The sequence below is a fragment of the Anabas testudineus genome, chromosome 4, assembly GCF_900324465.2.
Source record: "Anabas testudineus chromosome 4, fAnaTes1.2, whole genome shotgun sequence".
In the NCBI taxonomy this organism is placed as follows: Eukaryota; Metazoa; Chordata; class Actinopteri; order Anabantiformes; family Anabantidae; genus Anabas; species Anabas testudineus.
The window spans coordinates 10,876,520-10,890,425 of NC_046613.1; the positions used below are offsets into that span (position 1 = coordinate 10,876,520).

At 39.4% G+C, this 13,906-nt stretch overlaps 2 protein-coding genes across 5 annotated transcripts in view; one reads left to right on the top strand and one right to left on the bottom strand.

The window, feature by feature from the left end:
* The first annotated feature begins 3,836 nt into the window (after positions 1 to 3,836).
* Positions 3,837 to 11,650, top strand: LOC113152415 (LIM/homeobox protein Lhx8). 4 transcript variants are annotated; one of them, XM_026345656.1, is made up of 9 exons: positions 3,837 to 4,249; positions 4,951 to 5,028; positions 5,511 to 5,636; positions 5,862 to 5,983; positions 6,531 to 6,748; positions 7,148 to 7,251; positions 8,014 to 8,109; positions 9,229 to 9,418; positions 9,848 to 11,650. In XM_026345656.1, the coding sequence occupies exons 1-9, from the start codon at positions 4,169 to 4,171 to the stop codon at positions 9,922 to 9,924; spliced, it is 1,092 nt and encodes a 363-aa protein (XP_026201441.1). In that variant the 5' UTR covers positions 3,837 to 4,168; the 3' UTR covers positions 9,925 to 11,650. The 4 variants fall into 4 exon arrangements, with proteins under 4 accessions (XP_026201441.1, XP_026201440.1, XP_026201442.1 ...); XM_026345655.1 differs by having other exon boundaries at positions 3,838 to 4,249; positions 6,528 to 6,748; XM_026345658.1 differs by having other exon boundaries at positions 4,164 to 4,249; positions 4,861 to 5,028; positions 6,528 to 6,748.
* A 1,307-nt stretch (positions 11,651 to 12,957) lies between these two features.
* Positions 12,958 to 13,906, bottom strand: part of slc44a5b (solute carrier family 44 member 5b) — a 28,116-nt gene continuing 27,167 nt past the window's right edge. Inside the window, exon 23 of the mRNA XM_026345653.1 lies at positions 12,958 to 13,794. Coding sequence (XP_026201438.1) covers positions 13,697 to 13,794 — 98 coding nt within the window. The 3' untranslated portion in view covers positions 12,958 to 13,696. The remainder of the gene's footprint in view (positions 13,795 to 13,906) is intronic.

Consider the following 13,906-nt stretch of genomic DNA (forward strand, 5'->3'; position numbering starts at 1 on the left):
TAATTCTTAAAATAACAATTAGCGTAGAAATAGAAGAGGGGTGATTATAAATTCCATTCAGCAAAGGGTCTTAGCTGTAAGCTGGGAGGTGGCAGGGCGATCTTGGGGAGTCATGCGGTTGTGAGATGGGGGGGCAGCAGGTTTTGCAATCAGTGTTAAATAGAGCAGTTTTGTGCCTGCGTGATTGTCAAGTGGGCCATTACTGGCTGATAAGAGCACTTTTTCCTTATGTCGCTCTGATTGGGCTGAGCATGCTGCTCACTCTCACATGCTGTCCCAATGCAATCAGGCCCCTCTTTCACTGCACTGCCATTTTCACTGCTGTGATTTCCACCCAATCCCCCCGTCGACCCCCAGCCCCCCCTCCCCTCCCCTCCAACCCCAGCCCCACCACCCTTCCTTCTCTTGCACCCCACCTTCCCCTTCAGATTCAATGAGTGCCCATTTACAGCAAGGAGAAAAGGTCATGCCAAACTGGTTGTGTCAATTGTAAACCACCCCAGTGCGGACTGATTTCAATGAAATAAATGAGTAGTTGCAGCCCCTAAAGAAAGCAAAGGTCTGTGTGGAAGTAGCAAATTAGGAGATTTTCTCAGAGGTAAACCAGGAACAAACGCTCGTCGCTTCTCTTAGCGAGAGACTTTCACATTCCTCCTTCTTACTGTATTTGGATTCACTGTGTATCTTTCATATGAAACATTTACACACTTTGGACGTAGAAATATATCAGATGTTGTGCAATAATTGTACTATTTAGGGATAAACTCCTGATGAAACATTCTGATTATAGTTAAAATAACACATTCTTTTATTTGGAAGTTTAGCTTCTAGAGGCTTTGTGGGTCAGTGAGGCCGATTCGGATGTCGACCATACTCTACTGTGTAAATGAATTACTCAATGTGAAGTTCTATTAAACACACTAAAGTGACTACTGGGCTTGAACATCCGATGAAAATGACAAAATAATTATTGATTAAAAAATGTATTTAGTTTTACATATATCATAATTTGGGCTGAATTCCTTTTCGACTTCTATGAACAAACAGAAATCTAAACAGACTTTTTTTATTTTTATTTGGGAGGAAAATTGTTGAATAGGAATTACTGTCAGCATAAAATCACAGATATGGACTCATATTTTACAGCTGTAGAGTTTTATCTTCTTTAAGATCAAAATCATGTTTCCGTGCAATTTTCATAGAATCAGGAAAAGTCGAGAAGCATCAACCTGATAAAACAATGTTTAGTATGTTTACAGGACCTGAGCATATTGCTGTATTAACAGTTTTAGTATATTAGTGTCATATTGACTATTCATTTGTGAGAACTTTCATTTCTAAAAAACAAAAAAAAAGTCCAATAAAAGAAAGAAGACTGATGATATCAGAGCAGCTCACTAAGGCACAATTAGTTCTTAGTTGCGTAATTCTCCAAGCTTTCCCCTAGATGCCATTGTAATGATCGACCTACCTTCTACCTTTCATATAATGATAGTATTGAGTGAGTATTTATGCTGTAGGACATACTGTATATGCTGCAGCAGCCTCACAGTAAAGCAGCAGAGCAGCAGAACGGGTTTGAAAGTATGTTGACAGATGAGACATTGTTTTTGTCTGGTTCACATCACACACAACATTTCTCAAGTCAGCCATGCAGTGCTCAAAATAAAAACATGCAACTGTTCTACTCAGATTTACATCTTTCCCCAACATCAGTACTCGTATCAGGGATTCTACAGATGGCACGCGGGAGTGATACCGACTTTCATGTCAGAAATGGATTCGACTTTGATGTTAAAATGCTCGTGGTTGTGATTTCATGTTATCGTTTGTTGTGATGCTATAGGATATTAAAGAGAAACACTTGTCTTATTGACCTTTCCACCTCAAATCATCACTTTCTCACTTTGACTTTTCCTCCTCACAGTGCTCAAAGACTCCTCCAGGATGAAGAGCTCTGTGTGGCTGTCTCACAAGCTGCTCGGCAGCATGCGATGTTTGAGATGTGTAATCTGATAAGGACCATTCATGTCCACCTGCTGGAACAGGAAACATCTCGATGGAGGCACGCTAACTTCTTTATCCCTTTGAGATGGTGAGATACAGACTCAGACTCATGCTGGTGCAGGTCAGACTGCTATCCCATCAGAAGAGCACAGGACAGAAACTTGCCTTATGCTTTGTGTGTGTGTGTGTGTGTGTGTGTGTGGCAGTTGATGTGGGAGGGAGCGTGTGTGTGGGATGGTGATGAGCGGGATTGTGTGAGAAGAAAATTAGAAAACGGGCAGAGAGAGTACAGTAGTCTGAGTACTGTGTGTTTTCATTCAGTTTGTTTATGATACTTCTGTCATCGCGTCCTTTTAATCTCTTTTAAAGTATCGGAATTACCCCTGAAAAGAACGCAGAGTGTCCTCCGCCTGTGGTTACTCGGTTTGGAGGTTGGTTTAATTTGCATACAACTAGCAGGTGGGCAGCTGTAGCTTCTATACTGAGCAACGTAGCGTGATGCAGCTGAAGATGCAAAAACACTCAAGCGACTGAAATAAATGGACACAAGTATTGTACCTCGGTAGTATATCAAAATACTTCAGTATTCCCATTTTATGCTACTTTACAATTGTAGTGAACATAGAGGATCAGTGAGAGAGTAGGAAAGTGCTGACCCCAAGAAGACACATGGTTTGAAGAGCTTAAGGACCCCGGATGTGAAAGACATGCATGGATGTTGAGCTGGGAAACAGAACACAGAATTTGTACCAGGCCAACTAGATAGTAGTTTGAAACTGAAGACAAAGGTATTAATGCGTACCTCTCAAATCCTCCATTAAAGGCCTGTATGTATTCCAGCAACTTACCGAAAATGACCAATCAGAGAAACAGAATTTTTTAAATTTTTTTTTAGATATCTTCAATTAAGATGTTACTCAACAAAAATATCAAACCCACTGGGGATGAAGGAATGAATCTGATGAAATTTTAATAAAAAAGGTAAAAAAAACACCAAAAACTGATATCAAGGTTATTCTCAATCCTTAACACAAGATGATAAGTCGAACACAATCTACCACTGGAGGCAAGTTTTATAGAAAAACATTAAAATACAGAAGATACACAGACACAAACCTGAACAAGGTCAGAGTTAGAGCTAGTGTGGAAATATGGACGCTGGTCATTATCATATATTCTGGCAATGCCCTACGATTTCTACCCACTGGTTGAACATGATAAAAGAATTAAGATAAGTAATAAATTCAGAGATAGATTTTAACTTCTAATTTATTTAGGAAATGTGCCCACTACTGCACAAAAACATAATAGATATCTACTGCAGAGCAACAAAGCTCCGACTAAGAAAAGGCACAGTCAGGAACCAACAACAATCTCTGAATGGATAGAAATAGTACAAGAAATCATTTATTTTCCCCTCCAGTTTAAATAATCAGTTCTAAGATGACACTCTTTAATCTCAATAATTCCCACTCTCAATCTACTAGATTCTAGACGACTTTAATTCAAAAGATCCATTTTAGGAAGTTCAGCAGCGTTTGCAGCAAAATGCACCTCAGCTGTCAGAAGTAAAAGGAACCTACTCTATAGTAGATGTTATAGGCTCTTACTGATTATTATGGTCTGTGTGTTGATCGAGACTCAGCTGCTTTTAAGGATTTTATACTGTTGAACTACTGTAGATCGTTTTATTAGATAATCACATGTTTTCTAACTACAGCTGTCAGACAGATGTAGGCCTACTGGGAGTAAAAGTACAACCCTGTCCTCAGTACACGAAGTGCAGCAATAATTAAAACACTCCAGCACAAGTACTTGAGTATTATATATAAAATTACACTTTCACTGACTCCCCTGTCATTAAACGTTGACTGTGAATCTGCTCCGTGCGTTAAACACGATTCAGTTCATGTGTTTGAAACATCTTTATGTGTAAAACTAAGTGCGCCTGACGTTTCTTTCTCCAAACTTCAAACCACACAAGGAGCTGGTGGGAGGCGCCGGAGAAGGAGCACAGGAAAACATGAATGACGATCCGCCCTCTAGACACTGCTGAGGCCAGCGAGACGCACACAGGAGTCCCGGAGGACGCACACGGAGGACCAGCGGCGCTCCGACCGTCCGTCACCCCGAGACGCTCCTCTGCTCCCCGGACTCGGACATGCGCTGGGAACGCGGGCTTCAAGTCGACGGCTGCGCCGTGAGCGACGATGAAAGCGAGTGTGCGCCGTCCAACGACGAGGTGAGCGCGGCTGTGACGTGTCTGCAGCAGGCTGAGGCGCGGGGCGCACATTCAATATTAGCCCAAATTGCGTCGCCACAATTAAATCGGAGTGGGCTTCAGTGTGCCATTAGAGCCGGCCTTCCACACGCTGACAGCTCGGTATTTTCACAATTTGAAGAAATGTCGAAGAAGATTACCCCTCCCCGAAATGTGCAATTAAAACTCGAGTAGTTAATGAGACCTCTTCACCTTTTGGTTACCCCGGGTAGACGTTTGTGGCGAACTTAGCCTTTTAATTGCTGTTATTAAATAAATCAATCCCCTTCCTCCCCCCCCCCTTCACACACACACACACACACACACACACACACACACACACACATCAAGACCTCGCGCTGGGTTTAGTGATTGACACGTGAAATTGGCGTGTTTGGGTTGCGCGCAAACGCGAGCGCACGAGCCCGAGCGCACGCAGCGAGCAGCCCGCCGGATCCCAAATGCAGATGTGAAGAACATAATGCGCACAGGACACGCATTAGTTCAAGTGTTGTCTGTTTGTGTAAGTAATGACTCTCCTTCTCTGTTTAAATGTCATTTTTGGTAATCGCCGGCGTTGTCATGGTGAAAAGTGAAAGGCATGATATTTATGGGAGCAGGAGCAGGGGGCATTAAAGGCAGCTGCCACAGTCTGACAGAGCACCGTCCTCTCCCCGCCTTAGCTTCTGGTCATGTGCGAAGATTGCAAAGGAGACGAAGAGCTGCTGGGCAAATGCGCAGAGGACAGGAGAGACATAATGGTAGGCTGAATGTCGGATGATCTGTTGAGCTCCAACTTGAATTATTCTCAAAGAAAACATGTTGTTGTTTTTTTTTTTTTAAAGGATAAAGTTTTTATCCTTTTTGAGTGCGCACGGGGGAAACATTTGAGCAAATGTCATGCTAAAGTGTAGCATCTGAAAACATCCTACATCTGGAAGCAGCTCTTTAAATCATCTACTTCTTCTTCTTTAATGTTTGTTCTGCTTCTCTGTGCGTCTGCCTGATACGATACCTGACTTTGTTTTAACAGAAAACTAAAAACTAAAAGCAGTAACAGCTGAGGAAAAAAAAAACAAAAAAAACTAAAATAGATACAGAAACGAGACGGTTGAGTTTATTTACTGTGCAGGTGAACAGAGTTCAGACACATTGCGGAGCTGATGCCGTGGGGAGGGACTGGAGGTGTGCAGTGCATGCGTTCCTGTGCGCACTTTTCTAACCGCAGGTCTGCTCCCTCCAGGGCGCGCAGGTGGAGGTTTTGGATGAAGACGGGTCGTCGCTGCAGTCGATGGCATCCGCACCTCTGTTGGGCAGAACTGTGTGTGCGAGCTGCAACGAGGAAATTATGGATAAATATTTATTAAAGGTAAAAATAACCAGCTCACTTTTGCGCTGCACCTTTTTTTTTTTTTTTTTGCTTGCGCAGATTTTATTTCATTCAACTTTGGATTCTTTGTTTTTTTTACTTTGGATCCCTGCGGGTTTTAAAGGCTCACGCTGTATATTCAGCAGGCCCACCTTCACGCAGATCTTTTTTTTTTGTTTCGTTTTTTTTTCCCCCCTCTCCTAATTTATCATATCTCTGCTTTAGGTTAACGACTTGTGCTGGCATGTGCGCTGTCTCTCCTGCAGCGTGTGCCAGACTTCACTTGGCAGCCACACCAGCTGTTACATCAAAGAAAAAGAGGTTTTCTGTAAACTGGATTACTTTCGGTATGTAAGTTGATTTGTTTTAGTGACGATCAAACGAAAATCGAAGCTGCACAAACGAAATAGTTGCAAATCTACCAAGATACGGACAGAGCTGAATTACATTAGGTTATTATCACGCTGTGACAATAGTTTTATTTCAATTTAAATATTCGTAAAATGCCTTCAAATGCAACCATTTCAGACTAAATCTACGTTTTAAAAATGTGTTAGACTTAGGTTTAAATATTATCGGAGTAATATTAGTAATATGTAATATAGTAATAATGTGTGGTTTCTGTTCCAAAGGGAGCTTGGATGCGCTTTAATAACATCTCGTTAGGTCGTTTTTACATCTTATCATTTCTCACAGAGGAACCTCACCTGAAATGATTTTCATGATCTAAATTGTGCAGGAAACCTATTCTTGCATTTTTGGCCTAAAACTGTGCAAATCAAAGAGTTGAAAATCGGCATTAGCCTTCGAGATGGCCAAAAGACGTTTGGCTGCTCTTACTGGATGAAGCATTCAGCGTGTCTCACTTGCTCACCCCGACCTTTCCTGCAGAAGATACGGCACCTGGTGTGCGTGCTGCGGCCGGAACATCCACTCCACAGACTGGGTCCGCCGGGCGAAAGGCAACGTGTATCACCTGGCCTGCTTCGCCTGCTTCTCCTGCAAGAGGCAGCTGTCCACCGGGGAGGAGTTCGCGCTGGTGGAGGAGAAGGTGCTCTGCAAGGTGCATTACGACTGCATGCTGGACAACCTCAAGCGGGCCGTGGAGAAAGGTGGAGATTTTATTTTATTTTATTATTATCACTATTATCTACTCATCTAAAATAGATTAAACCGACTTTTTAAAAAAATGTATTTCAAGGTCTATAGAACCTCCAATAAATAATTTCCTGCAGATTTTATAATAATGTGAATTCTCTTCACGTGATCTTAAAAATAATCTTATAATCACATAAGCTTCATTTAAAATAAAATAACTTTGTTTTATAAATAGCTTGATACTGCTGCACCTTATTCCCTAAGACCATTTAAATCTGCATTTTTTTTTCATTAATATAGGCTATAGCTTAAAAATAAATATTTCAAAGTAATGTAGAGTTTATTTGTTGTTTCTAATCCGGTGCTTATTATTTTTAAGATGTTTTAATATGACACGTTGCTCTTTGTTGCAGGAAACAGTGTTAATATGGAGGGGGCTGTGCCCACTGAGCAGGAGATTAACCAGCCAAAACCGTCCAAGAGAGCTCGGACCAGCTTCACTGCGGACCAGCTGCAGGTTAACATCCATCATCACAGCTACATTTGATAGATAGAAAAATAACATTAGATGGTATTATTTATTGTTCAGGGAGGAAATTATGACTGCTGTGGTGGGGAAGAGGGCAAAAAGTAAAACACCTTAATAAAAAAAAAGTGTTAAAACAAAACAAACTGCAATTACAACAAAGACACAGTTAAGTTATATATTTTCCTGGACTAACATGCAGGGATAAATGTCTGGTTACTGAATTCCCTAAATTTCGGCTTTAGAAATGTTAAAGATAGGGGGCCTGAAAACATTACCCTCTGTCCTTCAACCTACATTATTATCACAAATTGAAATAATCAACATCTAGGGCAAATTTGGTAAAGTGAGTTTAGAGGGGTTTAATTTGCATTTTCCTCAGTAGACACTGCTGCGTGCACAGTGTGTGTGAGCAGCACAGTCCAGCTAGAGAAGGCTGAATCCAGATGTGTAGTAACTGTATCCTAGCGTGCAACAATCAGTACTCAATTCAAGAAAGAAAAGAAAGCTGAAAGTGCTTCCAGTAGGAGCTGCAGTCTGATAAATACATGTTCAGTTTCTTTGTCTAATAATAATACTAATAATATGAGAAACACACACCTACAGTAAATTACCTAATTTATTTAATTTTTGGATATTTTACTTTTATCTTTACTGATTTATCATTTGACAGTTTTTGTTTAAAGTAGGAACATGTGAAACAAAAGTCCTCCAGCTGTTATTAAGCTGATTTATTTACCTGTGTTCATGCAGGTGATGCAGGCTCAGTTTGCTCAGGACAACAACCCAGATGCCCAAACACTACAGAAACTGGCGGAGCAGACAGGCCTCAGTCGAAGAGTCATACAGGTCAGTGAAGTGCTGTCGGACGGAGGGAATACAGATGATGAAACATACAGTTTGAAGCCAGTACTTAGAGTGGAGCAAGAGTTAAAACAGAAGCACTATTGAGACACACACTAGCTGACCACTTTATTAGGTACACCTGTACAACCGGATTTGACAGTCCCACTGTGGGTGGTGGAGTCGCACTGGAGTGCATTAATGTTTCTTATTGAATTAGCATTAGATTGTACAGATGTACCTAATACAGTGGCCGGTGAGTGTGTTTGCACAATAGATACCTGCGGGTAACACCTGTCCCAAACTTTAGAAAAGCAGAAATATTTACATTTAATTCACTTTTGTTTGCATTAAAATGTGTTGGTTATGTGTTCGATGTCAAATCAATTGTGCACCGAGTGGCGCAAGACAGAAAATAAGCACTCTAAGCATGTAGTTGATGAATTACCCTCTTATTGTTTGTTATTAACTGTATGTACACTTAATGCAGATTGATTGACAATGTGTCCATAAAATGAAGGGGCTCAAAATTAGCAGAATGAATATATTTAGATCCTTTCCACCACTGGCAAAAGGTACATGCGGGATCCATGTGTAAAGGTATTTTAGGTCAGACAGTAGAACTGACAGACATTTAATCAACCAGCTGTAACAAGGACGCAAGTGTCTGTTCACAATAATGAACTTGTGCAATGCTTGCTTGCTAACTGAAAGCGTTTTAATACAAATAATTACAAATGAGCTATCTAAGAGCTGATGTTCCAGTCACACAACTTCATAGTTGTGAGACGCTCACTGCAGTTCGTGCAGCTAACAGTGGTTCTTCCTGTGTGACAGTTTAAGGACTTTGGTGGGAGAAAACACACCTTTGAGCTGCTCAGTGGTTTCTGCAACGTCTGGCTAAAATGGAAACATTGCATCTTAAGTTTATATCTGAAAACAACAACAACAAAACACACAAAGACAAAATTAAAACAAGAACACAACTATGGGTTTACTCACCAGGGGAAAAATGAGTCTTCAGCTGTACCTCCGACAAGCCGACACAACAACTACTGTGCTGCTTTGTGACAGTGGAGTCTTCTTTAACGTCATGTTGAAAAGCTGTTTTTCTCGTTAACTCAGGTCTGGTTCCAGAACTGCCGAGCACGACACAAGAAGCACGTGAGTCCCAACCACACCTCCAGCACCCCCATGACCTCGCTGCAGCCCAGCCGTCTGTCCCAGCCCACCCCGACCTCTGAGGAGTTGCAGTACACAGCCTACGGAGGCCCGGAGGGGTCCATGCTTTCTGCACTACACTCCTTCATAGACAGTGAGAACCACACTTATGAATTATTATCTGAGCGATTTTACTATTTTTTCAGTGTTTGGCAAAAAACTGATGATTGGATCCACAGTGCTTTAGTTCTTACTTTAAAATTTGTACACTATTATTGTTTTTTGTAATTTATCAGATAAGAATATTGTTTTACAACAGATATTAGACTTTTATTTTTTATTTTTATTATTACTATTGTTTAAATTGTTTTTGAATATAATGACCTGTAAAGACCTATATATTATATACTATTTAGGTGAAAATAAAGATTGTGACAAATCAGTAATTTTTAGCCAGTCAGTTTTAAATCAATCATTTAATAATTTTATTTTTTTGATTTATGGAAAATGCATTTAGAGTTGCTAAAGCTGAGTTAATGTGTGATTTACTGTAATAACTCTGGTGCTTCGTGTGTGCCCACAGTACACTCCGCTCCATCCATGTTTCAACCACTGCTGCCGACCCACGCCATGACCTCCCTTCCTGTGTCCCACACCTGAGCTGCTCTCTCACACTCTCTCTCTCTCTCTCTCACACACGCACACACACACACACACACACACACACACACACACACACACACACACACACACACACACACACACACACACACACACACACACACACACACACACAGCAGCATCAGACTTTACCAGCGACTCACCTTCATCTACAGCTGCAGTATTCAGACCTCCATGGTAAATATGATTTCAGTTTCAGTAAACCATACATCTTTTTCTTTTCTTGAACTGCCACTAATTCATCGTTATATTTATATTCTCTAAGAAACACTTAAATCACTGTTGAGCATTGTTATGGATTACTATAATTTACATTACAGTCCTAAATGTACTGTATAATGTGGAAATGGAAATGTTTCAGTGTACCTCAAAGGATTGTGACATTTGTCATTACAGATTTCTATTTGTTTGTGTAGTTGTTGACACACTTTGTGCTCCTCCAAGTAAAAGCCACCAGACCCCAAAAGTCAACTCCTTCATAAAGATGAACTTATAATTGTTTGTATAACAGTGTTTGAATATTGCAATTTTATTTATTTATTGTATGTGAAGTCTGTTTTGAAAATAAATGTCTAATTTCACAAAGGTAGGAGACGAATGAATGAAATGATACTTCATGCAACAGATAATGGTGCAGTGGCTGATTCTTCAGTGTATTCAAAATACAGGAAGTAACATAAGCACATTTACTGATAAAACAGGAGTAAAAAAAAAAAAACGTCTCTATTTTGTTGAACATACACAGAATATATTCTGTTAAACAATACACCAAACCTTTACTGTATAAATAAATGTGTGACAGAAGAATTTATCCTGTCAGCTTTCTGCACTATACACAACTACAAATAATAGTTTATAGATTATAGCTCATCTTTCTGTGGGTCGACAGGTTAGAGCACTGCATCTTCACAGTCTGACTTTTAAGAGCTTGAGGTAGAAGAACTGACGCCCAATCTGACGAAGAGAGAAGTTTTACTTGTGTCTACTTGTTGACTGTGGTTGACCAAAAGAATCTAATTCCCAGACATGGGAGGGAGGGAGAAGCGTATAACAGCACAGTTTTTCCTTCACTTATCAGATGTTAGGTATTTTTCCTCATGGGAATGAATCTAAATCTGAGCTGCATGCACAAAAATACTAAATCATTTGGGATTCTGTATAAAAGAGGAAATAGAAACTACATGCCACATGCATAATATGACACACTGGGCACTACATGCACTGTTTCTCTGCTGTCAAATACATAAGCATAGTTGTTTTGGTTTTATTAAATGGTTAACGTAGTACATGTCGCAGCGCGTTCAGCGCAAACAGAGGCAGAAGGGGGCATAAGGTGTGTCTGCAAAGGCTGTCACTCTGAGGCACCATGAGGGCAGGTTCTCAGGTCTGACAAACATGGTACAAAGACGCACAAACATGAGTCACATCTCACAGATCTAAAAGTAAGCATCATGCCAAATGATGCATACATTCATTTTCCACTAAAGTTTGATGTGAACAGTAAATGAAGTGTTTGAATCTGCCAGCTGTGTCACTCATCATTTCCTCAGTTAGCTTACAAGCAACCTGTGACCACCCAAACTGCACATATCTTATTTTGCAAAGAAACCATAACTCTATAATAATAAATAAAAATAAATTATACTATGTGGGACCAGCCCTACTTTGGATAAGCAACACTGTGGTACACTACCTAAAATCTATCTTGTCACTAGCAAAAACCAACCTATTTTTAGAATGGTCTTTGGGTCTTTCTGTCATTGGGTGGCTATGATCAGATTGAAATGATGAGTTTTAATTTGAAAAAATATAAAAAGTGATTGATTGCACAGCCTTACTAAGCTCCTCTGTTTGCAGCTCATGGAGATACGTATAGTAACCAACAAAAACCTTGTATTTAGCCAGATTGTTCAAAACATAAGGAGCACAAAGATGGACAGAGGAGAAGTGGCAAGTGCAGCAAGAGAATATTTGATAATTACATTTTATATCACTTGCTAACTTACTAGCAATAGCTCTCTTATAAACTTACTAGTACCAGACAATTTATTTAGGGTAACGCTCTCTGTTCTCTATGATGGAGCTGTAATACTGAGCTGTAAAACCTACAGGTGGTGACGCTCTAAAAGTAATCAGATGCGTTTTAGGGGAGTATCACTTAACATAAAGTTATAGTTACTGGATACTCATTGTAATCGATTTCATAGCTTTGCCTCCAGTCATGTATATGTGGCCAAATCAGCACCATATTAAAAAAGAAAGAAACAGCATAACAGTGTTTTAGTTTTTTGTTGGTTGAACACACAAGCTGTTTCCCTGAGAACAAACCTGTGACTTTATGACATTAGACCAAACTGCATAACACAGATTATTCTTCAGCATCAACTTTCATTCACATCCCAAACATTTGTAAGAGACAAGGACCTCCATCAGTGGTTGCCCTAAGTTCTTCAATAATAATAATAATAATGATATAAATAATGTCGGAAAAATACCTTCAAACAAAAACCATGTAGCTGCAAGATGCAATTAAACACTCAATGTCAATTGTTAAAAAAAGGCAATTAGCAGTGACACACTTCAAACTGCTATGCTATTATGTCCTTCATAGTTAAATATGAAAAAATTGGACTATAGTGTTGAATACTTTTCTCAATGTGAGACAATGTGAGATCAAAGACTGTGATACAGATGAGCAGATATTTGACCATTTGATGGAAGAAAAATCTGCAGTGAATTCAAGCCACCACTGTACTCACAACGCTTCTGGTAACAAGTGGCACCACCAAGTGGTAAAAACTTGTAGAGACAACTACAAGACATTAGAAACAAAAACGGCTGAGGTTTACCACAGTCTCAATAAAGAAAGAAATCACTAGTTCCAACAGGAACCTGCTATGGCAGGCTGCTTTAACATTAAATAGGTGGACAGGATTTACATTTAAAATATCTGCAATGTATTTATGATTAGTCAAAGATATCTGCAATTGCATTTTGACTAGTATGAATTAATTAAAAATTACTGTAAAGTAATGTAATCTAATTAAAGAGATCTGGAATTCATTTTGCAGAAAGGAAAAACTGAACTGTAATTATTTTGAATCCGTTTTTCTAGTCAAAATATAATTACAGATATCTTTAACTAGAATTTTGATTAGTCATAAATACATTGAAGAAATCTATAATGCAACATTTGAAGTCAAATAAATGCCATATTGGCAAATTACATTGGTGACATCATTTTAAATATCTACAAGAAAACCATGACTAGATGAAATGTAATCATAGTTATCTTCAACTCTTATTCTTACAAGTCAGAATCTAACTGTAGATATGTTAAATTATAATTTCAAATGTATCTAAAATGTGTTTGTGGATATTCTTGTTAAAACTACCTAATGCTGATATGGCCTGCCATAGTGTACTGTGTAGTTTGACTGTGCCTGTGTAAAACAAAGAATATTTAAGTTATACCTCTGCGTTGATAAAATATTTACAAGAACTTGATGTGAGACTATGTTCATCATCTTATACAAAGACTTTCTCAGACAAACTGAGAGCTAGAGTTAGCTATACAGAACTACCAAGTATGAGTGGGTAAATCAAATTATTAGCATTGCTTATCTTGAGTTCGTGTGTCCTACTTGTGTAAACTTAAATTTCGTACATTTACCCCTTGGGTTTGTACTAAGGTTTAGTAAATGACCTTCCATGTTTCTTTCTGTGTCCTTCTCCCACCTTTCTTCATTTTCTATTTTATGATGTTCTTCTTGTTGAGGATCTTCCTTAAGGTTTTGTCCATGTAGAAGGGTCGGTCAGGAGAGCCGTCGTTCACCTCCAGATCCCACACTAGGACGCAGCAGTAGCAACATGTTAAAATCATAGTTGAGAGAATCTTTTAACACATCAAATGAAAACCAAATCAAGGTACTTTAGAAATGCACAGGACAATACTTGAACC

What these genes read in the sequence shown, in the direction of transcription:
- LOC113152415 (XM_026345655.1), top strand. Translation starts at nt 4,169, where the DNA reads ATGCGCTGGGAACGCGGGCTTCAAGTCGACGGCTGCGCCGTGAGCGAC. An exon ending in GTGCGCCGTCCAACGACGAG is followed by an intron (nt 4,250 to 4,950) that starts GTGAGCGCGGCT and finishes TCCCCGCCTTAG; the next exon opens with CTTCTGGTCATGTGCGAAGA. An exon ending in TGGATAAATATTTATTAAAG is followed by an intron (nt 5,637 to 5,861) that starts GTAAAAATAACC and finishes TCTCTGCTTTAG; the next exon opens with GTTAACGACTTGTGCTGGCA.